We start from the raw sequence: 26,888 nt of genomic DNA on the forward strand, positions 1-26,888 counted from the left end.
CTGTTTTTCACATGAGGTGCTCCATTTCAGGCAATCTTTACTGGGTGCCTCCAATTCTCTCCCTCTTCAGCTCCATCTGTTGATTTACTGGCTTCCTTCAAATCTAGTCTCATCTTCTACCAGAAGCAGCTTTTTCTGGTCCGTCATAATTTAATCTTAGTGGTTTCCCTTTGAGATTATCTCCAGTTTATCCTGTATGTTTCTTGTTTGTTTGCCTGTTGTCTCTCCCATTAGACTGTGAGTTCCTTCAGAGCAGGGAGGGACTGGTTTTTGTCTTTCTTTGTCTCCCTACTACTTATCACATTGCCTGGCACATTGTAAGCTCTTAGCGAATATTGTTGATTTGACTTACCTCGTGGGGTGCTAAATTGTACCAGTAAACCCCAGATTAAATCCAGTAAACCACACGAAGCTAAATTGTACCATCAAACCCCAGATTAAATCCAGTAAACCACACGAAGCTAAATTGTACCAGTAAACCCCAGATTGATCCCAATAAACCACCTAGATAAAAGGGGAATATAAACAAAAGATATCTGCTATGACCAAGAATCAAAAGAAAGTGATAGAAGTATCCTTTACAATAAAGACATGCAAAGTATGTTAAGTATTAATGTATCAAGACATTCACAAGAGCTATTAACTACAGCTTTAAGATGTTAGAAATCAAGGAAGAGCTGAAGGAATGGAAAAATATTCCTTTCTCATAGGTTGAAAAAAATATATTTTTAAATGACAATACTTTCCAAACTAACCTAGAAATTTAGTGAAATACCATCAAACACCAATAGCTTATGTCATAGAATTAGATAGTTCTACCAAAATTCACAGAAAGAAATGGATGAACAAGATTATTAAGAAAGGTAATCTAGTGAAGAGCTAACTGTACCATTCATCAAAATGTACTCTAATTATTTTAAAGATTATCTAATATTGGAAAAATAAATGAATGAAAATTTATAAATAACTCAAAAATAGAAGCCAATGTATATAGCTAGAGTGATGAACTTGAATCATAATGAATTTGGGAATATTGGATTTGGGGTTCTCCTATCTTCCTGTGGATGAAGAGCAACCTTTTAAATGATTAATTGGTTTTTGAGTTAATATGGTATAGTGGATAGTGTAAGGACTGGACAATGGGAGGATAGCCTGAGTTCAAATCCAGCCACAGCTGTTTACTATCTTTGTGACCCTCAAGACGTCATTTAGCCTTTTTTAAGCTTTAATTTCCTTATCTGCAAAATGAGGATAATAGTAGTCACTAGCTACTTGGGGATCAAATGAGAGCTTTAGTAGAGTGCTTTGAGAGCCTTAAATTGCTATACAAATATTATTATTGCTATTTTCCACCTTTTTTTGTGCCTGGAAGCTTTTTGTTCTCCCTTTCCCATCTAGAATTGTTAGCAAAATTGTATATGTGTTTTTCAAAAATAAAATATCTAATTAAGTTTCTAGTGGTAGATATACAAATGTGTCTAATACTTTCTTAAATTTATCTTGGATATAATTCTTTATTTGAAACTGTGAATGCATACTGTAAAACTTTATGGCCTTTATAATTAAAGTAATTACCACTTCTTGTTTTCAATAATAGGTTTCCTTTGCCATAAAGCTGACATCTTTGTTTAATTGACTAAGTTCTTGTTCTTTATAAATTGAGATCATAGTCAATGGCAGTTCTATATTTTGAACCTCATGGCTCAAGCAAGAAATGACCCTGGAGAAGAGAAGGGGCCAGGAGAAATAAAAGGATTAAAAATGTGGGGAGGAGGCCCTACCAGGAAAGACCAATATAATGAGAAATGTTTAATGTAGTGAAGGAAAAATTGCTCAAATAGGGTTGTCAAGCTTTGAATAATATAAATTTTATTTTATGAGTTAGGGAGAACCCTACTCCCCCCTTTTTTTACTTGCGATTTTAAGATACAAGAAAAACATGGGAAACTGTGAACTATTATCCTTTAGTAGGTTTTAAGATGATGATAGTGTCTGACTTCCTAGTATAGCAAAAGGAAAAAGAATTAATTATATAAAATCTTGAATCCTTCTGTAATTATTTGAGCTTCTGACCTTCTTACCCATTTTAGAGATGAGGGAACTGAGACCCATGGAAAATAAGGAACTTGCCTAAAGGTCACACAGGTAGCATGCATCAGAGGAAAGATCTGAATCCAGACCCTCTGATTCAAGACCATTCCATTATACTGCCGTGAAGAATAGTGTTCTTATAGTCTTCAGATCTGAATAATATGATTATGATGAAATTAATATAGATATACCTTTATATAAGATATTCATGATCAAAATTTATGAATCTAGTGTGCTATATATATAAAGAGTTGAGGAGTATTAGTTTTATTGAAAATCTCAATTTATCTTTTTACAAATCAAAACAGATTCAATTAGGCTAAGAAGTTAAATGATTAGCCCAAGCTAATTTGCCTAAGCATAAAGCTAATAAGGCTTTGGGACTAGCTTCCTAGTCCAGTACCTTTTTTATAAAGCACTACAAAGGTTCCTTGAAACAGGCATCTGTCAGCATAGCCCACAGGGGTTGGAATAGCTACTAGATTCAGAGATATTTATGTAAATCTACTTTTGGAGTTGTGCAGACTTTGAAAGTTTTCTGAATGCATTCTGTTCATTATAAGGGCAAATGGGTGTAAGCATAGTCATAGATGATACATTCTTAGAGATCATCCAATCTAATCATCTACTCTAAGTACAGATGATGTCTATAACATACTTGACTTATTCCAGTGGATAAAATAATTCAGGATTGTGAACAACTGGCTCATTACTTGTATTTAATATATAGATAGTACACTGACTTATATAATCCTAATACATTTATCACACTAATTAGTAATTTTTATAATGTTGATGCCTACCTAAGGTTTGGGATACTAGAGATTATCTTTTCAAATGACATCCATATTTCATTTGCAGTCAGTGCCAAAGTGATCGTTTTAATTTGTATGTGACTGGTACACTTGATAAATAATAATTACCATTATTGGTGGTAATGATATACTAGTCTGCTATGAATGGGGAATTAAGCAAAAATGAATTTTATTTCTACTCTGCAATTTAGAATTTTGATGTTTTCAAGTATTTAGACATTTACAAATGCTTAATTAATTGTTTTACTTTGGTCCTTCTTTGTGTTTTATTTTTGATGCTCACCAGGTTGTGGCCTTTGAGCTATTAATGCAAAAATCTAGCTCAGACTTGTCTGGCATAATATATCTTAGGAACCATGGGAGCAGAGACATATCAGAAAAGAACTTGGATAAAAGACCCTTTTCTTTTAATAGCAGCACCAAGGGAGAAATTGCATGGAATCTTTAGACTTTTACAACGTGCTGCAATGGCCACTTGTACAGTTACTCTGTAATAAAAGAAATGACATTACATTCTGCTCTTTTGAACAGAGCTCTGTGTCATTGTCATGGTTCTCCCTAGTAGCCTAGAAATAGCTCCCCTAAAGAGAGATAAAATATACCTTAGGGATGCCTGAGATGAAAGCTACTTGCTGCTGCCTTTTCCCTTCATCGTCCCTTCATGGTCCCAAAAGTAGCATTTTCTTGATTTTGGAACAGATTTGTGTTGTGATTTCTCTGGCTTACTTCAGCCCAATCAGCAAGAACTTATAGCACCTACTGTGTGCCAGATCCTATGCTAGGTGCTTATATACAAGGACAGAAATAACTTAGTACCCACTTTCATAAAGCTTATGTTTTATTGGAGGGTACAACATTTATTTGTGTATATGTGTATATATATATATGCATAAATAGATACACATGTAACATACACATACATATGACATTTGTTTGCATAATAAAAATTAATATAAGGTAATTAAATGAAAGGTAACTAGTGAGGGAGGGCACTACACTAGTAGTTGGGTCAGGAAAGGTATCATGTACAAGGTGGACCTTGAACTGAAGTTATTATGAGGTTAGGAATTCTGTGTGGAAGAGATGAGAAAAAAGTGCATTACAGCCTTAGGGGATGTTACAGAGTTGGGAAATGGAATACCATATATGAGGAACAGAGGGGTCTAGTTTGGTTGTACTGTAGAGTATGGAAAGTGATTAATGTATAATGAAATTGGAAAGATAATTTCAGAGCCAGGTTATGTTGGGACTTAAAAGTCAAACAGGGGTTTATACCTGGTGATGGTGGTGATTGATGATGATAACAATAATTAATAGCAGTAGCTAGCGTTTATATAATGCTTGCTACATGCCAGGCACTGTGCTAAACATTTTACAATTTTTATCTCATTTGATCCTCCAATTGTGTCACCTAACTGCTTTCGGGAGCCAATGGAGTTTGAGTAAAGGAATGATCTTTACTTAGAGAAAATCGCTTTGGCAGCTATGTATTAGGTGATTGATAAGAGTGGGGAAAGAATAGAGGCAGGGAGATGAGGGACTGAACCAAGGTGCTGAGAGAAGAGTTCAGATAAGAGAAATGTCATGGAGGTAGAATAATTGATTGGATGTATGTGGTAAGAGGGAGTAAAAAGTCTAAGGTAACAAGATTATAGATGTGGGATATAGGAAGAATGGTAATGAAATGGGTAAATTCAGTAGAGGGGAGTGTCTGGAGAGAATAATGCATTCTATTTCGAACAGGTAGAGGGTGAGATTTCTAGACACTTGATGATATGGAACTGGAGCTTGAGAGATCTTCAACTACATATAGAGAGAGCTTTCCAAGTAGAATTGAGGTCATAAGAATTAGTTTGGTAGTAATTGGTCTTGGTCTGCTAAAACTTTTAGACTGAGAATTTCATTTCCATCTCCTCTAAAAATTGTTTTAAAGGGCAAAGGTAAAAGGGGTGGGGGAAGGAGAGAGAAGCAATAGATCTTTGGTTATTCATCACAATAAAATTTGCAAAGTGCTTTCCTCATGATTGGCCTGTGAGTTAGGTCCTGCTTTTTATTCAAGATTTTCTTGAGATTCTAAATAAAATAGATTTCACAATGTATCTTGGTAAGAGTAATTTCGTTTCAAGGTAGATTAAAGATACTAGTATTGAGGAGATGAAAAAAGTCTTTTAATGTTGCCATGCTTGCTAATTGATTATTTAGGATTTATCAGATGTTCAGAAATGGAAAACAACAAACCTTGGGGGTTTGTGATAATGAATATTTTTAAACTTTGTAGTAGATAATAAATATTTATTATCTCCGTAGTAGATAATAAATATTTAGGGGCAGCAAGATGGCTCAGGGGTTAGAGTGCTGGGCCTGGATCAAGAAGACTTGAGTTCAAATGTGACCTCAGATACTAGCTGTGTAACCCTGGACTAATCACTTAAACCCTGTTTGCCTCAGTTCTCACATCTGTAAAATAGGGATAATAATAGTACCTATAATGGATTAGAGTGGGGAAAATACCTGGCACATAGTAAGTGCTATATAATATGTTAGCTATTATTATTATGTAATTGACATAGAAAATAATCTGGAAAATGAATTTTAATTTCATATCATTCTTTCCCTAATTCTTGATGTTCTTTATTATTTAGATACATAGTAGATAGGAGATATATATATAAAACCCCAAACACTATTTATGATCTTTTAGAAGAGTTCTTGGGGCAGCTAGGTGGTGCAGTGAACAGAGCACTGGTCCTGGAGTCAGGAGCACCTGAGTTCAAATCCAGCATCAGAAACTTAACACTTACTGGCCTACTAGCTGTATGACCTTGGGCAAGTCACTTAACCCCAATTGCCCTGCCTTTCCCCCCAAATAAAGCAAAAAAAAGGAAGAACTCTTGTATAGAAAAGACATTTGAGGGTTGTTGAAGGTTTAGTGACTTGTTACCCATCCCTTTGCAGGTGACTGGGGCTGCTCCAAATTTTATACAGTTAACTTTAGCTGAGCCCTCAGAATCTTCTTCAATCCTTCTCCAAGACCTTGTTCCCTTCCTTTATCATGCCTCATCTTAATTTCTTTTTCTTTTTTTACACTGGCTTCTTCTTATCTAAATAGTGGGAAAAGTACTGGACTTGGAATCCAAACACTGGTTTTACATGTTGCTTCCTTACAGATAGCTGTGTGATATTGGACATATCACTCTGCTTCTCATTAGTCTCAACTGTCATATGTAAAATATGCCTAAAAACTATAATAATACCTAACACATACCTGTCTTACCAAAGGTTGTTGGAAGGATAGTTCATAAACTTCAAAGTGATATATACATGTGATCTGTTATTAATTACTCTGATATCTTACTTTGAAGATCTTCACAAGTTCTTCATGTCCTTCCTTAAATTTTAGGTTTCAGGCATCACTCCTGAACAACTCACAGGTTATATTCCTGCCAAATTGGGGTAAATTACCCAATCACAAGGCATTATCTATGCCTCACACTTCTATTATCACCTCAACACAGCCCTGGCTAGTAGGCCACATATTTACCCATTTTCCACCAGGTCAAGGCTATTCTGTACCCAAATGGCCAGGATAGGACTCCATTTATTCAATATACTTTTAAGTACCTGCTGTGTACCAGGCATTGGAGACAGAAAAACAAGATGGCCCCTGTTCTTTAAGAAGTTATATTCAGTAGGACATGGGGGAAGAAGGGAATAATTTGTACAAAGATAAGTAAATGCAATCTATATACAAAAAAAAAAATTAGGTTTCAGCTTTGGATTCCAGAATGTAGCAGTATTGAGTTTGCTGAAAAGAGAGCCTTGTATTACCTACATCTTATATTTTAAAAAGAGAAGAAAAATTTTAAGGTCTTTATTTTGTGGTCTGGTCTGATTCTTACCTTCTTCAATACCATTGTACATTTTAAATTTATGCATTCACTTTTTTGTAAATTCTATTGAGATTCATTGTAGAGTTCTGATCTCTTGTCTCATTTCCCCATAGTTATTTATAAATTTTAATCTTGTTTTTTAATTACTTCTTTTACAAAATCTTCCCTGATGCCCATGCAGGTAAACACATTCTCCTTTAAAGTTGTCAGATCGACAATATTTTGTCGATATTTTATATTTATCTTCACATGATATTTTGTTTTCTGTTTAATGCATATAATAAAAAATATATATTTAACTTTCATGAGATTATAGATTTAGAACTGGAAGGGACTTTGGATATAATATAATCTGTCCCTTTCATTTTAAAAATTAAAAAGTTGAGAGACTTAGAGAAGCTAAGTTACCTACTTGTAGTTACCTACTTAGTTACAAAACAAAGATTCAAAAGTAAGTCTTCAGACTCTAAATCCAGTTGTCTGTTTGTATCTTCTCCTTTTGTTAGATTGTAAGTAAACTTCCTGAAGACAAGACTATCTGATTTAAACTTTATATCTCCCTTGACTTGATACTTAGTGCTTTGCACATGGCAGACACTTAAGGTTTGCTGAATGAATGAAGTAGTATGGATCCAACCCTTCTCCAAACTTTAGTCACTCATGAGCCTAATTTATTAATTATGGTCTATGTTCTGTCATCTGTGTCTTCAGTAAAATGCTAATTAAGTGAAAGCCTGAGGAACAGTACCTTTCCAGCACTGCATTGACAGTGATTGTGCTCAAAGCGGTTGTCTGATGACATCTGATAGACAATACTGTTTTCTCAGGTGTTTTCTTTCTTTTGATGCATATGGCATAAAGGACTGTCTCAGAAATTTTGCTCATTAAGGCATCTTATGATTATTTCTTCCTCTCATAATTCTCAACTAATATTTGTTGAGCATTAAAACTGTGCATAGCATTTGTATGTTGTCTGCGTTCTCTCAGATCTTCACTATTATTGATGAAGATTTGGTTAGTTTGATCCATCACTTGTCATCTCCCTTTGCCATTTCTTTATATATCACATTATCTAGTTATTGCTGATGACATTGTCATGGGGAATTTCTCCCATTCAATTTTTGAGTATTGCTCAGATTAGATAGTTAAATATGTAGAGCTTGAAGAATATAAAAAAATTAACTTAAATTTTGATGGAAACAAAGAACCTTAGTCTGCAGAGTGATACGAACCACATTCTGCCGACATTCTGTAGGTGTTACTGAAGTGGTCTCTTAGCTGGGGTGTAAGTATACAAGCTGTTGGCTAACTGAAATCTTTCTTGTTCTTAGGAAAAGCCAGTAACTCTGGAAGAAACCAAAGATGCAAATTCCTATTTTTCAAAGAGTCTTGTAATGGTGGGATGGTCTTGTAAATTTTGTGTGAGGTTTTAGATTTTGATTTAAAAAAAACAACTCCTCTAATCTGAAAGAATTTTATCTACTTTGGTTCCAGGCCACTGAAACTGGTAATAGGAAGTTGATATCCCTTCAACTGGTTGCTTAATTTGGATCCCAATTTTTTTTGTAAATCTTTTTATTTAACACTTAAATATAAAATAAGAAAAGAAAAAAAAACAACCAAACATTGCCATGTACAAAGCAGACCATAAGAGAAGATTCAATATAAAACAATAAATTCCATTTCAAGAAAATCTACATACCAAATACTACACATTGTTTTCAAAACTGTCCAGCTTTTCTTTGCTTCCTTGTTGGTTTTCTTTTGTTCTCTGCTGTATACTTTTTACATTTTTTTCACCTCCCCCACCCTGAAGAATGCTTCAATAAAGCATGGACGTGTGTGTGTGTGTGTGTGTATAATCATTTTAGCCAATCTGATAGGTATAAAATGACATCTCAAGGTTGTTTTAATTTGCATTTCTCTAATCAATAATGATTTAGAGCATTTTTTCATATGACTGTGAATTGTTTTGATTTCTTCATTGGAAAAAATCACATCCTTTGACCATTTATCAATTGAGGAATGACTTGCGTTCTTATAGATTTGACAAAGTTCTTTACGTATTTGAGATATGAGCCCTTTATCTGAGGAACTGACTAAAATTTTCCCCCAGTTTTCTGCTTTTCCTTCTGATCTTGGCTACATTTGTTTTATTTGTACAAACCCTTTTTAATTTAATGTAATCAAAATTATCCATTTTAAATTTCATAATACTCTCATTTGTTCATAAACTGTTCACTTGTCCATAAGTGTGATAGGTAATATGTTCCATGTTCTTTAGATTTTCTTGTAATATTTCCCTTTATATTTTCCTAGATCATGTATCCATTTTGACTTTATCTTGGTGTATGAATACTGGTCTTTGCCCAATTTCTGCCATACTGCATTCTAATTTCCAAACAATTTTTGCCAAATAATGAATTCTCGTCCCCAAAACTTATATCTATACTTGTCAAACACTTGTTAACTATATTCATTTGCTTCTGTAGATCTTGTTTCTATGCTGTTCCCCTGATCTATGTTTCTATTTCTTATCTAGTATCTGAGAATTTTGATAGTTACTGCCTTATAATATAGTTTAAGATCTGGTACTGCTAAACCTCCTTCCTTCACATTTTTTTCCATTAATTACTTTGATATTTTTAACAATTTTCCTTTCAAATGTTTCCTTCCATTATTATTTTTTCTAGCTCCATAAAATAATTTTTGGTAATTTAATTGGGATGTCATTGAATATATAGATTAACTTTGGCAAAATTGCCATTTTTATTCTATTGGCACTACCTACCCATGAATAATTAATATTTATCCATTTATTTAAATCTGATTTTATTTGTGTACAGAGTTTTTATGGTTTTGTTCATATAGATCCTGGGTTTATTTTGGTGGGTATTTTATACTGTCCAAAGTTATTTTAATTGGGATATCTCTAGCTATCTCTTCCTAAAGGATCCTCTTGGTAACATATAGGAATGCTGATGATTTATATGGGTTTACTCCTGCTACTTTGCTAAAATTACTAATTATTTCAATTAACTTTTTAGTTAAGTCTTTAGGATTTTCTGGATCCCAAATTGTTGAAGTAGAAGACAAAACTACTGTCAATATTAAAAAAAAAAAACCACTGAACCTGGGCTGGTGGCCCAGTGCTGAGTTTTACTAAGCTTTGTGATATTGAACAAGTCAGCTCACTTACCTGAACCTTAGTTTTTCCACCTGTAAAGTTTTTGTTTGGTCTGCCTCACAAGACAGACAGACAGATACACACACACACACACACACACACACACATATACTTCATAAACAAATAATAAGATGATATGGCCATAGGTAGGTTCATCAGTGTGGGAGATTTCCTGTCCTATAGTTTTAGCTTCCTGGGATACCAAGAGGCTAAGTAACCTTGACTAGGGGTTATGTTGATAGCCAACAGTATGTGTCAGATACTGGATGTATTAGAGGCATATTATATTATGCCAATTTACCTCACCCAAACTGAACTGTGATCATGAACATATCTAAATTCTCTTCTGTAGACCTCTCAGCAGATTCACATTTAACTGGCATGATTGTGATTATTATCAAGACAGATTATGAAGAACAAACCAAGAAGCTGCTAAAAATAGTGGAAACCTGGTTCAGTTGATAGGGCCTGGGAACCAGAGAAGATGGAGGAAAGGTTGGGTGATGAGCAAGGGAGGAATAAAGTGATAAGAACTTATTGAAAGCTATAGGTTGGGAGGCGGCCAGGTAGCACAGCAAGTAAGAGCACTGGCTCCAGTGTCAAGATGACCTGGGGATCAAATCTGGGCTCTGACACTTAGCACCTACCCAGAAACACCTGGCTGTGTAACCTTGAGCAAGTTACTTAACCCCAATTGCTTAGGGGCGGCCAGGTGGCTCAGCAAGTAAGAGCACCGGCTCCAGTGTCAGGATGACCTGGGGATCAAATCCGGGCTCAGATACTTAGCACCACACCCAGAAATAACTGGTCGTGTAACCTTGAGCAAGTTACTTAACCCTGATTGCTTAAAAAAAAAAAAGTTAGAGAATCCCTCCTTCACCAATAAATTAAAAAAAAAAGAAAGCTATAGGTTGTTGTTATGATTTATATAATGTAATGTTAGTTGGGGGTGCTCCTGTCCTGTTGAATGTTTATTAGGCATGCCAGACTTTGCTGCCTCTCAGGCACAGAAGTAGTTTTTAGCTTTTTCAAGGTGATGGGACTTGAGTTAAACCTTGAACAATGAAGGAGACTTAGGTAAGTAGAGAGGGAATAGCAATTTTGGTGGGAAGGGAAAAGGGAGATATAACTCTCTGCCTGTTGTACATTTCTAGTTAAATCCTGACTTGTCACCAGGAACATCTCATTAACATGTTTACCTCCTTTCCACCCTTCCTTACCATGCCAGTACTATAGGATCTTTAGAGATAGCTCTAAAACTATAATCCCTCTAGCATTGTCTACAAAGCTGGCAGCCTCACCACTTCTCTTAATTAATGTGAAAATTTTGATGCTTTTTAAAATACCCCCTGTTACCAGATGCAAGTTTCCTCTTGAGAGCTCTGTGTGCCTTTGTTCACATTTGAAATCTTCAACCTTTTTGGCTTTTGCTTGACATCACATGCCTAGTGCACATTCTCAATATAAGATTTCCCATGTTTTTTCATCTTTTTTGTAACAGCTCTTAAAGGTCTAGTTATTTGGTGAATTTTGCATTTTGCATAATGGTAATAGCTTTCCCTTCATATTGCTTTGTTTTTCCCAGGCCCTGTCCTCAGTTATCTTAGGAGGCTTTTTTCTGATGGACCCGATTGTTAGTACTTACCCACTGTGATTTGAAATTACTTTGTACTTTATATAATATTTTATAATTCCTTAAGAGCCAGGTTCCATACCTGGAAGAACTGGGTTTGAGTCTTCCCTCTGACATCTACTGGCAGTATGATAATGAGCAAATTGCAGCTAGTCCCTCAGGTTTCTATCTAGACTACTCTTTAAGATTATAAATTCTGAGAAGATGCCTATCTGCTTTATTAGAGGGAGTTTTTTTCACCAGTATGTTCCTTCTGTAAGTGAAATCATATATGTAGTCTCTGTCACTTGTTTTTATCTGTGGTACATGTTTCCTTCTGGTAGCATAAATTTCTTACTGGTAGGGCCTAGTTACATTTTTGTCTATGTATCTCTAACCCCTAATACAGTACTTTGAACATAGTAAACAAAGACTTATTGGATTGGATGAATTTAGGGACATTCTAAATACCATGACTTCCTCAGACACAGCACAGCAACAAAGTAAGTGAAATTTGTCTCAGGAGCCGTCCGTCCTGCCCATTTAGACTTAGAATCATAGACTAAGCTGTAAAGGACTTGGAGAACACCCAGATCTGCCCCCTTCACTTCACAGATGGAAACTTAGTCCCTGATGGAGGCGTCAACACTTGCCAAAGATTATAGTTAATAAATGTCAGGACTAGGACCTGAACCTGGCTTTCCTGACTCCCTGTGTGGTTTTCTTTTCTATTATGCCCAAGTTCTGCTTTCTTCTGAACTGAGGCACTTATGAGGTCTTACCTAGGCCTGTTGCTTATAAAACAACACTTCCTTCCCTTAGAAAACAATTTCCCTTAGAACTTCAAGTGTCTTTAGACTTATAAGGGTAAAGGATAGCTGAAAAGGTATGAATGATGGTTCATTGGGTAAATTTTTCTTACCTTTGATCTTTGAGTTGAAGTTACTCAGCATGCTCATCTCTTAAGTAAACTGGGTTGCCTATTAAAAACTGAAGAATTTACAGACCCTGTTAAAGCTCTCAATTCATGTTCCTCCTCATACCTTAGACCTTTCCTGATTCCTGTCAGTTATTAGTATTTTCTTCTCCCTCTCGCATTTACTTTTTATTTATTTTGAAATCATTTGTGAACATGTTCCTAGTCCCCATTCCAATAGGATGTAAAATCTTAAAGGTGGATGTTGTTTCATTTTTCTTTTGTATCCTTAGTGCCTAGACCAGTGTCTGCCATCTGATAGAGGCTTAATAAATATTTTTTTGAATTGAATTTCCTCCACTAACTTCTGTCTTCTTATGTTGTCTTTTTGCTTTCTATTTCCTTTTTCTTGGGGGTCTTTCTTACGTATTTTCTGAAATCAAAGTGGTCTTTTATGTGCAACAACCTATATTTTATAAATTTATCTGAGTTTTTATTTTGAAATTGAAACAAGAAATAGCATGACTACAAGTTACTAGTAGTCATGCTTAATCTAATTTCAAACTTGACTGCGGAAGATCTAAATGTCCTTTGAACATTGCCAGCCTAATGAAACATTGATGAGAATATTCCGTTTTCCATTTGGCGAATATGCCTGTTGGAATGTTCTATAAATAGAATAGTATTTAAAATGTGCATACATAGATTTTTTTTTTCCTTTCGGATCTGTGAATTTTATAATAGCCATAATTTCTTTATGTTAGTTGTGACCTAACAGTAAATAGAATGTTTTCAGGCACTTTAACCTTACCAAGTGTAGACTCTTCACAGTGAGGTACCTGGTAAAAGAAGCCCAGAAATAACTTAACATTTTAAAAATCATCTTGCAAAAGACAATACTGGTTTAGAGTACAAGTTCATTTGAAAAATATAACAGAGAAGGATGAAAGAAGAGGCATCATAGTATAATAGGTAAGAGTGATTAATTTAAATGGAGGAAGGCCTGGATTTGAATCCTTTCTCAGTCACTTGTCGGCATGGGCAACTTACTAAACCATCTGGGCCTCACTTTTCTCTTTTGTAAAATGGGGGTGGTGTTGAACTCAGTGGCCTCCCCTGTATCCTTTATATATAATTCCATGGTAATACTATAAGCAGAATAGGTTCACAAAACAATAAAAAGTAGTGAAGCTCAACTAAGAATGGAAGAATGGAAAGAGGGCAACAAATAGACACAAAATGGAATATATTTGCTAAATATTGATGTAGCAATCTATTATCAAAAAGATGACAGTGATTTGGATTCTGTGCCTCCATACCCATTACTATTAGTACATTACTATTTAAAAAGAAATGTCACTTAAAAGGATAAAATTAGAAAGATGTGTATGTGTACATATGAGAGACAGAAACAAGAAACAGAGACAGAGATGAAAATAATATCAAAGATGAAGTGATGAAGGAATATGAGGAAAGGTCCCCTATAGGAAGTGAAATTTAAGCTCATCCTTGAAGAAAGCTGGGGAGAGGAAGAGGAAGAAGTAAGGGAACAAAATATCGAAAGTGTTTTGGGAGAGAGACAGGAGAGAAGGGAGACAGCCAGTACAAAGCATGGAGACAGGAGATGGAGTTGTCCTGTGAGAGGCACAATAGGTAGGTAAGTATAGCTGGGGGAAGGAAAGGAACCAGGTATTTATTAAGCATCTACTATGTGCTGGGCATTTTACAAATATCTCATTTGAGCCTTACAACAACTCTGGGAGGTAGTTATCATAATTCACATTTTACATTTGAGGAAACTGAGACAAACAGAGGTTAAGTCACTTGCCCAGAGGTCACACAGCTAGTGTCTGAAGCCAGATATGAACTTTGGTCTTTCTGATGCCAGGCTTAGCTGTCTCTCTATTTCACCACCTCAATGGATTGTAGAGTGTGGAGGGGAGGAATGGGTAACAAGTCTGGGAAGGTAGATAGGGAAAAGGTTATAGAGTATTTTAAATCCCATGCAAAGGACTTTGTATTTCATCCTAGAGGTGATAGGGAGTCAGGAGTTCTTCCAGCAGGGGGTGACATGTTTAGGCCTGTGCCTTAGAAAAATCACCTTGGCAACTGAATGGAGGAAGAATTGTAATGGGAAGACGTTTGGGTTGGGGATACCAGTTAGGCTGTGTGGCACAGTGGGAGGAGCACTGGCCTGGGAGTTAGGAGTAACTTAGGTCTGATACTTACCAGATATTTTAATTCAGGCAGGTCATTCATTTCACCTCCATGGACTTCATTGTATACATCTGCAAAATGGAGGTAATAATACCCATAATACTCACTTCCCAGGAGAACAGTCAAATGAGGTTACATCTAAAAAGTGCTTTCCAGATGTTTCAGTAACATACAAATGGCAGTTACTGTTTTTTCGACTGTACCATAGAAACTCTCCCAAGGTAAGGGGTCACCTGTCGCCTGAGCATTTTTTTCTTTCTGTCAGTCTTAGTGTCTTCATTTAAATGTCCAGTAGTAATAGTCCTAGTCCCATTTGCTCAGTCAGGTATGTATCCATTTATGATTTCCTTTTTCTTATAACCTATGTCTTTTTTTTTTCTCTTTCACATCAGTGAGGAAGTATGTAAATGTAGACAGGGGAGCTGTTTCAGAAGGGTACCTCTAGGTTGCTTATTGAGATCCATCCTGGTTAAAACTATTGCATAAAATGACAATAAAAATACTATATATACACCAAGGATGGGCTTTCTAAGAATAGAAGAAGGCAAGACAGTGATGTGAGACCCTCCTCTGTCCCTGTTAGCTAGGAATTGGAGAGCACAAAGAAAAGAACACACATGATCACTCCAACACCATTCTTTTAGTGGAAAAAAAAATTGTTATTGAAAGAGTAGTCAATAAAGGCTAACAGCACCAACATTTTATTTTACTGTGGTTTTATTTTATTTAAAGTATGATAACTGCCTTTTTGCAAAAGGTCTGTTTGATCATTTACCTAGCATCAGTTAAGTGTGCTAGAGTAGTTGTGGAAGGCTTCATGGATAGTGCCTTTAGCCTAGACTATTGTAGCCTCCCCCACTTAGATTTCCTGCTTGTCATCTTTCACTCCTTCTAAATCATCTACTACATTGCTGGCAGAGTAATCTTCCTAATGAACTAGTCTGACCACGTCATTCACCTCGTCAAGAAGCCCTTGCTTCTCCTTGTCATCGCTAAGATAAAATACAAACCCCTCAGCTTCGCATTTAAAGCAGTTCGTATTTTGGCTCCCTGCTACTTTTTCAGGCTTATTTTATGCCTTTCCATTCATTCTACATTCCAGCCAAACTGACCTTTTTTGCTCTTCTTTTAATTTGGCATCTGTTCCCTACACCTGTGCCTTTGCTTCTCCTGGCTCAGGCCATTACTGGAATGCGCTGTGTCTTTGTCTCAACTTCTTAGCCCCTGTACTTCCTTCTAGGCACAGTTGATGTACTGTCACCTATGGGGAAACCTTTTCTGCCCCCTTGAGTTATTAGCCATCTCTCCCTTCTTAAATTGTCCTGCATATTCTTGCCTGTTTACATATTGTAACTCACAGTAGAAGGTAAGTTCCCTGAAGGCAGAGACATTCTCTGTCCCCCCCCCCCATTTTGTTTATATGTCCTTAGTGCCTAGCACTGTGCCTTGCTTATAACAGATGCTTAGCAAATAACTTAGATTTACTTGGAGTTAGGAATTGAGTTGGTCCTTACTAAGATCTTCAGTTATCCAGAGTACTGATGTTCTGTAAGTGGAAGGTTGATCTGGAATGAAAATGGGGCAAATGTGGAGCAAATGAATTCTAAATGAACAAATGTGGCAGTGTGTTTATTGAGATATGGCCAAGAGGCTTGCCAGCACTTCAGATAAAGTGCTATGCTTGGTGTTGGGAAAACCTGGCTTCAAATTATTCTTCTGATGATTATTCACTGGATGACCATGGACCAGTCAATTAATCATTCACTCTGTGTCTGCTTCCTTGAAGTATGGTTATAATAATGCCCATGGTACCTACCTCACTGTTGTGAGGCTCAAATGAGTTCATGTACCTTAAGTGCTTTACAAAAACTCTAAAGTCCCATGTAAATGCCAGTTATTATTGAGGGGAAGTATGACATAGTAGATGAAAGGACAAGCCATCGATTCAGAAATAACCAGGTTCAAGCCCTGTCTCTGATATAACTAGCTATGTGACTAGGAGCTCTCTACCCCTCATGGCTCCAAGAAATTCTACAGGACTGTAAATGACAAATGAGTCATTGATCTAGATTGGTGATGACATTCCCCACACCAGGAATTTTCTATGTGAATGAAATCATGGAAATGGACCAAAAAAAACCCTAAAATGATGATATTCTCTGAAGCATTCTGTAAAAGCAGACTTATAGATGTGTTTCTAAATTATGAGGATTGCTTGTTAGCATAGTAATTCTATTACCTTTGTGGTGATTTTATGACATTTTCCCCTAGAGGGTATGAATGGTTAGCTTTCACATGGAACCAGACTGTTAGAACTAATGAATTAATAATAATAATAATAGCATTTATGTAGTGCTTATAATGTTTGCAGAAAACTTACAAATAACTCATTTTATCCTCAAAACAACACTGGGAAGTAGGTACTATTATTATGCAGATTTTACAGATGAGGAAACTGAGGCAAACAGGTTAAATGACTTGCCCAGCACCACATAGCTAGTAAGGATCAGAGGCTAGATTTGAACTGGATTCTTCCTGAATTCAGGATCAGCACTCTTATCTACTTAGCTTTCTACCTGCCTTTAATTTACAAACACCTGTGATTGATTGATGCACAGGATCTCACATTAGCAAATGATTATGCATCCAGTCCAGAAAGGATCTCAGAGATCCTCTAATCTGTCTACCTTGTTTTGCAGCAGAAGAAACGAACATCTTGCTAACAATGTTTCCATTTTGAGGATAGGAATAAAGACTGGACTTTGTAATTTTATTGGTGTAGGGGATTCCTGGATGAGGAAGCTCCTTCTACTAATGTTAAGTGGACATTTTTACACAACCAAGATTTCGAGAGGGGCCTATAACACTGGGAAGTTAAGTGACCTGCCTCAGGTCACACAAGAGCCAGTCTGTGTCAGAGGTAGGACTTGGACCTTTGTCTTTTAGGTTTCAAGCATGTCTTTCTATCCATCATATTGTGCTGCCTTGCATTTTAGGTTTCAAAATAGAAGACTCTGAAAAGATACCACAAGACATTCTATTATATTTGATTTACATAAAGTAGGGAAATTCAAATGAATTTTGTGGTTACTTCTTGACAAAAATCAGAACAAAAGTGAATTTCCCCATCTGTAAGGATATATTATTTCCTTCTTTGTGGACTGACTGCCAAGTCCTTGATGTGTCTATGATTCTAATCCATTTGAAACAACTAGTTTTTGGAATCCTTTCTTATTTTATTTCTCAGTCTTTTAATTCTCAGAGAGCAGGTTATGGAAGTGATTTGCTTTGTGATTATATCTTCACAGATAAAATATAGGCTACTATAGGAAGAAAAAGTTTAAAAATGGATTAGTGAGGGCTGCCTTGCCCCACTGGCATTATGGGTAAATACATCTTAATTCAATAAAAGTGTACTAGCCAGTTAGATTTAGAGCTGAGTATTATTCCATGTGCCAGTTATTGGTAGTGCAAATATCTGAGTTATGACAGTAGTTTCAGTGTGATGTTAACATTTTGTCAGTCTATCTAGGAAAGTGTAGGAAACATATGCCAGGTGTTAATTTTATATTTTACAGTTATAAGGGCAGGTACTGTACCTGTGATTTGGTATAGGGCAAGGATTCTTAACGTGTGTCATGTACGTGTGTGTGACATAGACCCTTTTGACATTCTATTTGAATCTTATGGTCCCCTTCCCAGAATAATATTTTTAGACATTTAAAGAAAGTGCCAAATTTTATTTAGACATTAGTGTATTCCCACGAGAAGAAATTCCTTCTACCAATACAAGTCTGTACCCTCTTTGCAGCTTATGGTCTTAGAAAAGACTGAGGAAGACCTTAGGTAATTTGTCTAGGATGGCTAGGCTAGTATGTGTCAGGGAGGATTTGATCCCAGGCCTTTCTGGGAATAATAATGAAAAAATAAATTGAAGAAAGTCTTTCCTTAATCGAAGCCAGCCATAGGTGGTCCGGTTGTTAAATAATTAAAAGTTTTTCTTTTTTTTACCCTCCCATCAACCTTTCCCTACACTTCCTTAACATTTTCCTTAGATAACCATCCAATATTTCATTCTTTCTCTCATCTGGTTATTGGCTAGTGTTATAGCATGCGTTTATTCATATCTTTTGCTTGAGACCTACCTAGTAGTATTGTTCAGTTTGCTTCTTTTAAAGGTGAATTACTAAAGAAAGAAAAGCATTCAAGACAAATAAATTAAGGATGTTTAGGGGTGGGGTGAGGAGTTATTTGTCATACTGACAGAGTTTTCAGAAGAGCAAAATAGTAAAATCTAGAATCTTAATATTATGGTTTAAATAATAATAATATAATAGCTAACATTCTATAGTGCTTACTACATGCCAGTTACTGTGTTGAGCACTTCATAATTATTATCTGATCTGATCCAGCAACCTTGGGATGTAGGTGCTATTATTATCCCCATTTTACACATGAGGAAACTGAGGCAAACAGAAAGTAAGTGACTTGCCCAAGGTCACACAGCTAGTAAATGTCTGAGGCTAGATTTGAATTCAGGTCTTCCTGACTCCAAGTGTGATGCCCTGTCTACTGTGTGCCATGATATATTGTAAAATAAAAAGTGACCACCTAAATTGGGTTACAAGTATGTGTTTGTTTAAAAATTGTTTTCTGTTTCCTTAGGATATTCAAAATTCTCAACCATTTCTCCGTCTGGATTTACACATAAAAAATAAGAAACCAATATTTCATTGTTGATAAGGTTAGAAAAATGTCTGAGTATTTTTAATAGTTAAGAGTAAAATGAATGAGAAATGGTAGTGGGGAAGGTGGTAATCTTTTTTATTGGGGGTAGTGACCTCATTGATGAAATCAAGGCAGATTATCAAAGGAATGTAAAACTTAAAAAAAAAAAAGGTAAGATTAGAAATTTAAAGAAAAATGTTTTTGTTCTTTTCAGATTTAATTCCTATCCTTTGTGATTTATTTTCAGTTAGACAGACTGCTGGGGAAGATGGAACACCTCTATTTCCAGGCGTGTGTTTCCAGGTTGGCCAAATGGAGTCTGCTGATCTCTGGTGAAATGTTTCGAGGCCCCCTGTGTCTTGAGTCGGACGTTCCATCCTTCTGAATCAAATCATGGTCTTCTCGGCAGTACTAACAGCTGCCCATTCTGGGACAGCAAACACAACTTTTGTTATCTATGAAAATGCCTATATTAATTTGACCACACCTCAGTCTGTCCTTCATGGTGGCATAGATTCACCCCTGAGGCATGGTTCTGATACCGTGACCACAACTGAGATCAGTTCTTTGACAGTGAATAGTACATCAGCCTCTTCAACGTCAGAAGCTTTTAAGAGCCTAAGTTTGCCTCTACAGATCATTCTTTCTGCCATCATGATATTTATTTTGCTGGTTTCTTTTCTTGGGAACTTTGTTGTCTGTCTTATGGTCTATCAGAAAGCTGCTATGCGTTCTGCAATTAACATCCTTCTTGCTAGCTTGGCATTTGCAGACATGTTGCTTGCAGTTTTAAATATGCCCTTTGCCCTGGTAACTATTCTCACAACTCAGTGGATTTTTGGGAAAGTCTTCTGCAGGGTGTCAGCTATGTTTTTCTGGCTCTTTGTTATTGAGGGAGTTGCTATCTTGCTAATTATAAGCATCGACAGGTTCTTGATTATAGTTCAGAGGCAGGATAAGCTGAACCCATACCGCGCCAAGATGCTCATTGCTATTTCTTGGGCCACTTCGTTTTGTGTGGCATTCCCTTTGGCTGTGGGCAACCCAGAGCTGCAGATACCTTCCAGAGCCCCGCAATGTGTGTTTGGCTATACCACCAACCCTGGGTACCAGGCCTATGTCATACTGGTGGTCCTCATTTCTTTCTTTATTCCTTTCCTGATGATGTTGTATTCTTTTATGGGCATCCTCAATACTGTGCGGCACAATGCAGTCCGAATTCATAGCTATCCCGAGGGCATATGCCTCAGTCAAGCCAGCAAGTTGGGCCTCATGAGTCTGCAGAGACCCTTCCAGATGAGCATCGATATGAGCTTTAAGACACGTGCCTTCACCACCATCTTGATTCTCTTTGTTGTCTTCATCATCTGCTGGGCCCCGTTCACTACCTACAGCCTCGTGGCCACATTTAATAGCCACTTCTACTACAAGCACAACTTCTTTGAGATCAGCACCTGGCTCCTCTGGCTCTGCTACCTCAAATCTGCTCTCAACCCACTGATTTACTACTGGAGAATCAAGAAATTTCATGATGCCTGCTTAGACTTAATGCCCAAGTCCTTCAAGTTTTTGCCACAGCTCCCAGGCCACACAAAGAGACGCATCCGCCCCAGTGCTGTGTACGTGTGTGCAGAGCACCGAACAGTAGTGTGAAACAAAAACAATTGCATGTTTACACATGGGTGGCAGTTTTTTTCCCACCTTATGACTGATTTTTTAAAAACGTGGCTTCCTCATCTTATATACATACATACACACACAGACATACATATTCACATATATATGTATATATTCATTTCTATATAGGTATACATGAGTGGATTGGAGTGGATGTATGGGTGTGTATGTATAAGTTGAGAGAAATTATTTATTGGTTGTATTGTTTGCTAATAGCGAAGCAAAGATATATGTTACCTACAGAATTTGAGGGAAGCTCACACTTTGGGCTGAGAAAAAGTTGTGGGTTTTTTTTTCTCTTACCACATGGATGAGGTCTGTGCTCAGTGCTCCCTCAGCCTCTAACTTTGCATTGAATTATAGGTGTGTTGTATTGTTGTATGCTGCTAAGGTGTTCTTTTTTGAGTTTTGCATGTTTTTTTTCCCCCTAGGAAGACCCTGCTGCTTTTTTGCCATTGCATTGGAGCCAAAAACCTTGCATTCCTCAGTGGAAAAATGTCAACTATTTAATTATTATTATTAAAAATAATGACTAAGTTGTTATTAATGGTAATAGTAAAACTCTAGGGGTTGTGACATTTGAAAAGTCATTAATATTTACTTTGGTGCACTTTATGAAACAGTTATGAACTGCAATTCATCTGATGTTTTAGGCCACACATTTTTAAAAATTATTTTTACATGTGGCTCATTTTATTTTAATCTGTGTTAGTAAAAATAATACTCTTCATTCTAGGCATATAGTTTCTTTCATCTTTCCTCTGCATTCCAGTTTTATTGGCTGAAATTATTAAAGGTTATTAAACTCAGCAGTATTTTTGTTACAGTAAGGGTCAAAAGGGCAGAACTGAGGCAATTGGAAGCCAAAGGTTCATATCTATGTCAAAAGGACATAGGGATAGGGTCTGGGTGTGTTATTTTGTTAGTATAGAGAAATCTTTGATGAGGAAATTCTCTCTCCCAATGCAAGTTGATATCTTCTCTTCAACATATAGAGTTGTTTAGAGCACTGAGAGGTTATCCAATCAGTATGTGTCAGAGTCTAGGATTTGAACTAAAGTCTTTTGGCTCCAAAGCCACATCTCTAGCCACTGAACTGTGCTGTCTATATAAAATAGGAAATGGTCATTGAAGAGGAGGAAGTTGTCTTATATAATAAGGGTTAATTTTAGTGACTCAAGAATTGTTCATTCTTTTTGAGTACAGGGTATGTTACATTTAGGGACTAAGAAGGAATTGAAGGAGGTTTAGAGTTTCCTTGGCCTTTTATAGACCAGAACTTGTATATATGGATGGGGTATAGGATTGCAGAATTGCTCGTGCACTGAAAATTAGAACTAAAACTACATGGAAAGCTAAAGTGAAATGTCAAGGCCATGAGATAATTTATTGACTGAGAAGATTAGCACTCATATAACATTTCCAATGCTTTTTATACAAGACCTCATGTTCAAGGATCCTGCTGGGGTATGACTGTAGCTCCTTCCAGACCTGCCCACAGATGTGGGATGGGGCAGTGTATCAGCTATTTTAATGCTAACCTCTAACAAAGCCAGGATTTTAGGACATAGGCATTCTCTGAATTGAAAATCTACCACTAGTAAGTGTAAACAGGATAGATTAAGAAACCAGAATCATGACCACTGGAATAGGACAGGTACGTAAGTTTTTTTCAGTAGTGGTAATGAATCCGCACTGCCTCTCCCCACCCCCACTTGCTTATTGATTAAAAAAAAAAATACTGTCTCCATTTTGACAGCTGGAATTATAGGGACTACTCATGGGCCTGATCCCACTACTAATCTGCATGAGAGCTTTGACCTGCTCCATTTCTGAACTACACTGGTTGCCACTCTTTAGGTAACCTGGTGAAACCTCTGCTGTTGGGGCTCACCATATCCATGACAAATTTAATGTGGATACCCAGATGTCATAGCCTACTGTATCTCAAAACTCTTGAGCTCAAGGGATCTTTAGGCCTCAGCCTCTCTGGTGACTAGGATTACAGGTTCTTATTACTGGTAATTTATAGCATGTGTACAAAACATCCAGATGGGATGAGATAAGGACGATGAAAGTAAATCCAGCTGGTCTCTAAGGAACTGAACTTTGGGCTTCTCAGCTTTAATTAAATTGAAGTAGTAACTATTAATATTTCTGATTTATAGTATCATCACCCTCAGCTCCAACCTCCACAGCTCAAGAGTTTCAGTGATTTCAGAGTATTAATCATCTTTAATAGCTCAAAAGAGTGTTTGCAGAAATGGAAATATTTATTTGAATAATCCAAATCAGAAGAATGTAATGACATTGCTCTCCAGTATTTCCTTGAACTTTTTGCTTCCCCATCTCTTCTTCAATATTGGTATAGTGCATTGCATCATCATAAGGGCTGTGGATTTGAAGGGCTAAAGGAAATATGAAAACCTAGGGGCTCTGATTTTAAGATATTCATCTGCTATCAAGTTGAAGGCTTTTGTAACTCTGTGTAGATCCACATGTTGAATTGGGGCCATTTTCATTTGATAATCACCTACATCCTTAATTTTTTAATCAATATTGTTCGATAATTTCTCACTTCTCATTTCACAAGTAAAATTATTAGTTTCTAGCATTAGAAGTTTGACAGTATTCCCCAAGGATAGATTAACATTTACTAAACATTTACAAACACTAAACTGGTGTTCCTACTTATGATGTCAGTAGGGGTCTCATAAGAAAGTTTTGATGCTATCAATATTTTTCCCTCTAAAACATGAAAAAATTACTTTCCCTCTAAAATATGAAAAAATATGTCAGTAGTACTCGTGTGACAATTTTTCAGAATTTCTCTAACCATCTTTTTCATTCCTGAGTTGATTGATACCTTCATTCCCAGTCCAGGATTTAGGGGTTTTGTTAATATATTTCAAATCCAAAACGACTTTGTGGCCAAATTAATTTAGTGAATATTTACTTATGTAAAATATAGTCACTATAGTTTATACTAGTCACAGATTGAAATGTGTTGTTCATGTTTAACCGGTTTTTCACTAACTGGATTTTAAAAACAGGTATTAATGGGGTATAATTGAAGAGAGGATAGTCTCTAAGGCTAATAATCTGTATAATCTGCATTTTCCTACATGGTTGTTTTATTCACTGTGTGTTTTTGTTTTAAAAATTCTGCCAGGTAGTTGTAATTTTATCTTTTATTTACAGAACAGTTTGTTAGATACTATTGTCCTAGTTATGAACAGTGCAGCATTTGACAGGATTATGTATTGAGATGCTGTGCAATGCTAAAAGGATCCTGAAAGATCAACAGTGATAACCTGGCAGCAGTGCTAATAATCCTGGAAAATCGCTTGATCCTATAGTAGAATTTCTAGGTTGCATTTAGGGATCATAAAATCTTGTTGTTTCTAGAGCTGGAATGATATCTCAGAGGTCATCTATTCAAACCCCCTCGTTTTACAGAAGAGGGAAGTGAGACCCAGAGAAGTTGAAGGACTTACCCCAGGTCGCATCGGTAGTGACAGCTAGAATTATTTTCATTATAAGTTTTATTTTTAATTTATGGAATAAGACAAGCATTTCTGAATTTAATCTCAGGTCCTATTCAATGTTCTTTCCACTGTAGTACCTCTAAAGAAATTTAACTTTTTCTTCTTTGTTTAAAATTAGCATTTAAATCGGTACTGTCAGGTGCAGAATCTTTATTTGTTCACTGTTTTTATGACTTTTATATTTTTGTTGGACACACCTAAATATATTACTACTGTTTACTACCATTCACAGGATCTAGAGCTGATTTTTTAAAAGCTCTAGAAGAAAAGAAGAAAAAAGTCCATGTTTCAAACCAAAACAGAATTATTTCTTTGGTGAATTATGTCCTTCTCTTCTATTTTCAGTTTTAGAAATCACAACCATATGGTTGTGTAATCCATTTCTCATTTTTCTTTTTTGACTTAATGCTTTCAACTATGTTGGGGATGAGGACTGAGACTGATATTAGCTTCTAAGACACATGGTAAATAAAATCTTCATACTTATTATGCCTTATTTTTTGACATTTGTCTTAGGTGAAGCCCTTGGCTATATATCAGGTTTCCTTTGTCTACAGACCTATTCATCTCCAAATTATTGGAGGAACAATAAGTGATTTGAAATTTTAAAATCATTATTTTTAAGTTCAATTGAGGATAAATATTTTTTCTTTCTCCTTAGAGAAGTATCATTAATTATTAACTCATTCTCTGTGGCTTCATGGGAAGTGTATGAAAAAGGAGGGTCTAGATGAACTCAATTTCTATTACTCTGCTATTCTAGTCATGTTCAATCAAAGCATGAGTTAAAATGAACTTCAGTCCTAACTTTTAATCTATATAAATCTATTGCCAATGGTGGTCTTTTGTAAAAAGCTATTAATATTGATGATAATAATTGATCTTTGTTTTGACTGTTTACAGTTTACATGAAAATGTTTATGTATATATCCAAGAGAATTGTACCTATCAACTTATCTTCCTTGCCTGATATTTTCATACTACTGTGATTTTGAGTCTATTATGTGAAGAACTGCTGGATTACAACTTGTTTTCATGAGAATTTTACAATCATAATTCTGCACTTTTAACTTCTCTGGAAATTCCCATTTTGTAACAATAAACCAGACCTTCAGAGCACACGTTTCTTATTGCAGATAAAATAGTGACATATTTCCTAGATGTCTATCTCTGTTAGAGCCAGTTCTTCATGAGTAAGTGAGATTGCCTTTACAGCTGGAACTCACTTTTGTGGAAAAGCTTGAATTATTGCTTTTAAAGTTTGAATCTTATACAAATGGTTGTTCTGTGCATATTCTTATCTCAATTGTGAAGATGAATCCCAACCAAAAAGAAATAAATGTTTAACTTTTTATTTTTAAGAGTGAGAATGTTTTCTTATGTTAATAAGACAGTAAATCTTGTCATGGTAGGTACCAGTGTCTTGGAAAAGAGTGAAAATTTGAAAATCTTAAAATAGAGGCCAGATTAATACTAGTTGACTATGTTATAATGGAAATTCCTTTTTGTGTATATATTGACTCAATGGGTATTAAGCATCCTTTGAATATTCTTAGATAGAGACATTCTGCTTGAATAATTTTTCTTCAGTTTTGTTTTGTTTAAATTATGAATTTAACTTCAGAACTTGTTTCCTTTGAGTTTTATTTTTATTATTCAGATAAGATTCCAAGAACTGGTTGTGGGTTAACAATGATTATTCTGGTATTAGCAGTTCTTAAAATAACTCAGAATGAGATGAATACTCACCTTGAGGAAGTATGCTATAGAAATTCTCCTGAACAGGATTTCTTAAGTACATGCTATAATAGATATTATGCTAGATACTGGAGATACTGTAGTGAAAAGTTATGCCTTCCCTCCCCCTAGAGGAAATATAGTCCAGTGAGGGATATAGGTGAATGACGTTGATAAGCTAAGACACAACATGTAGTCATCTATTCTATGCTTGAAGATGCCCAGACAGGGAGACTCCATTACCTCTTGGGGCAGCCCCATTCTGTTTTGAGACAGCTCTAATGGTGAGCAAGTTTTTCTCTACATCAAGCAAAATTAAGTTTTTTTTTTTCTGCAGCTTTCACCCATTGCTCCTAATTGTACTACCTTGGGGCAAGCAGCACAGGTCTAATCCTTCTGTGTTCTGGTTCTCTAAAAATTTAAAGAAAATATTGTCCTCCCCACCACCATCTTCCATTATTCTTCCATTA

The 26,888-nt window shown here is 36.0% G+C and overlaps 1 protein-coding gene across 2 annotated transcripts in view; it reads left to right on the forward strand.

Annotated features, from left to right (window-relative positions):
* GPR63 (G protein-coupled receptor 63) overlaps positions 1–26,042 on the forward strand; it is a 49,418-nt gene extending 23,376 nt beyond the window's left edge. Inside the window, exon 3 of one of the 2 annotated variants that reach the window (XM_069077199.1) lies at positions 19,704–26,042. In XM_069077199.1, the coding sequence (XP_068933300.1) occupies positions 19,850–21,109 (1,260 nt within the window). In that variant the 5' untranslated portion in view covers positions 19,704–19,849 and the 3' untranslated portion in view covers positions 21,110–26,042. The remainder of the gene's footprint in view (positions 1–19,703) is intronic. The other variant, XM_069077200.1, reaches the window with a different exon arrangement.
* The last annotated feature ends 846 nt before the right edge of the window (positions 26,043–26,888 follow it).

Source organism: Petaurus breviceps, unplaced genomic scaffold (genome assembly GCF_028583685.1).
Source record: "Petaurus breviceps papuanus isolate PSGF00001 unplaced genomic scaffold, PetGlider_PUasm1.0 90977, whole genome shotgun sequence".
Lineage (NCBI taxonomy): Eukaryota > Metazoa > Chordata > Mammalia > Diprotodontia > Petauridae > Petaurus > Petaurus breviceps.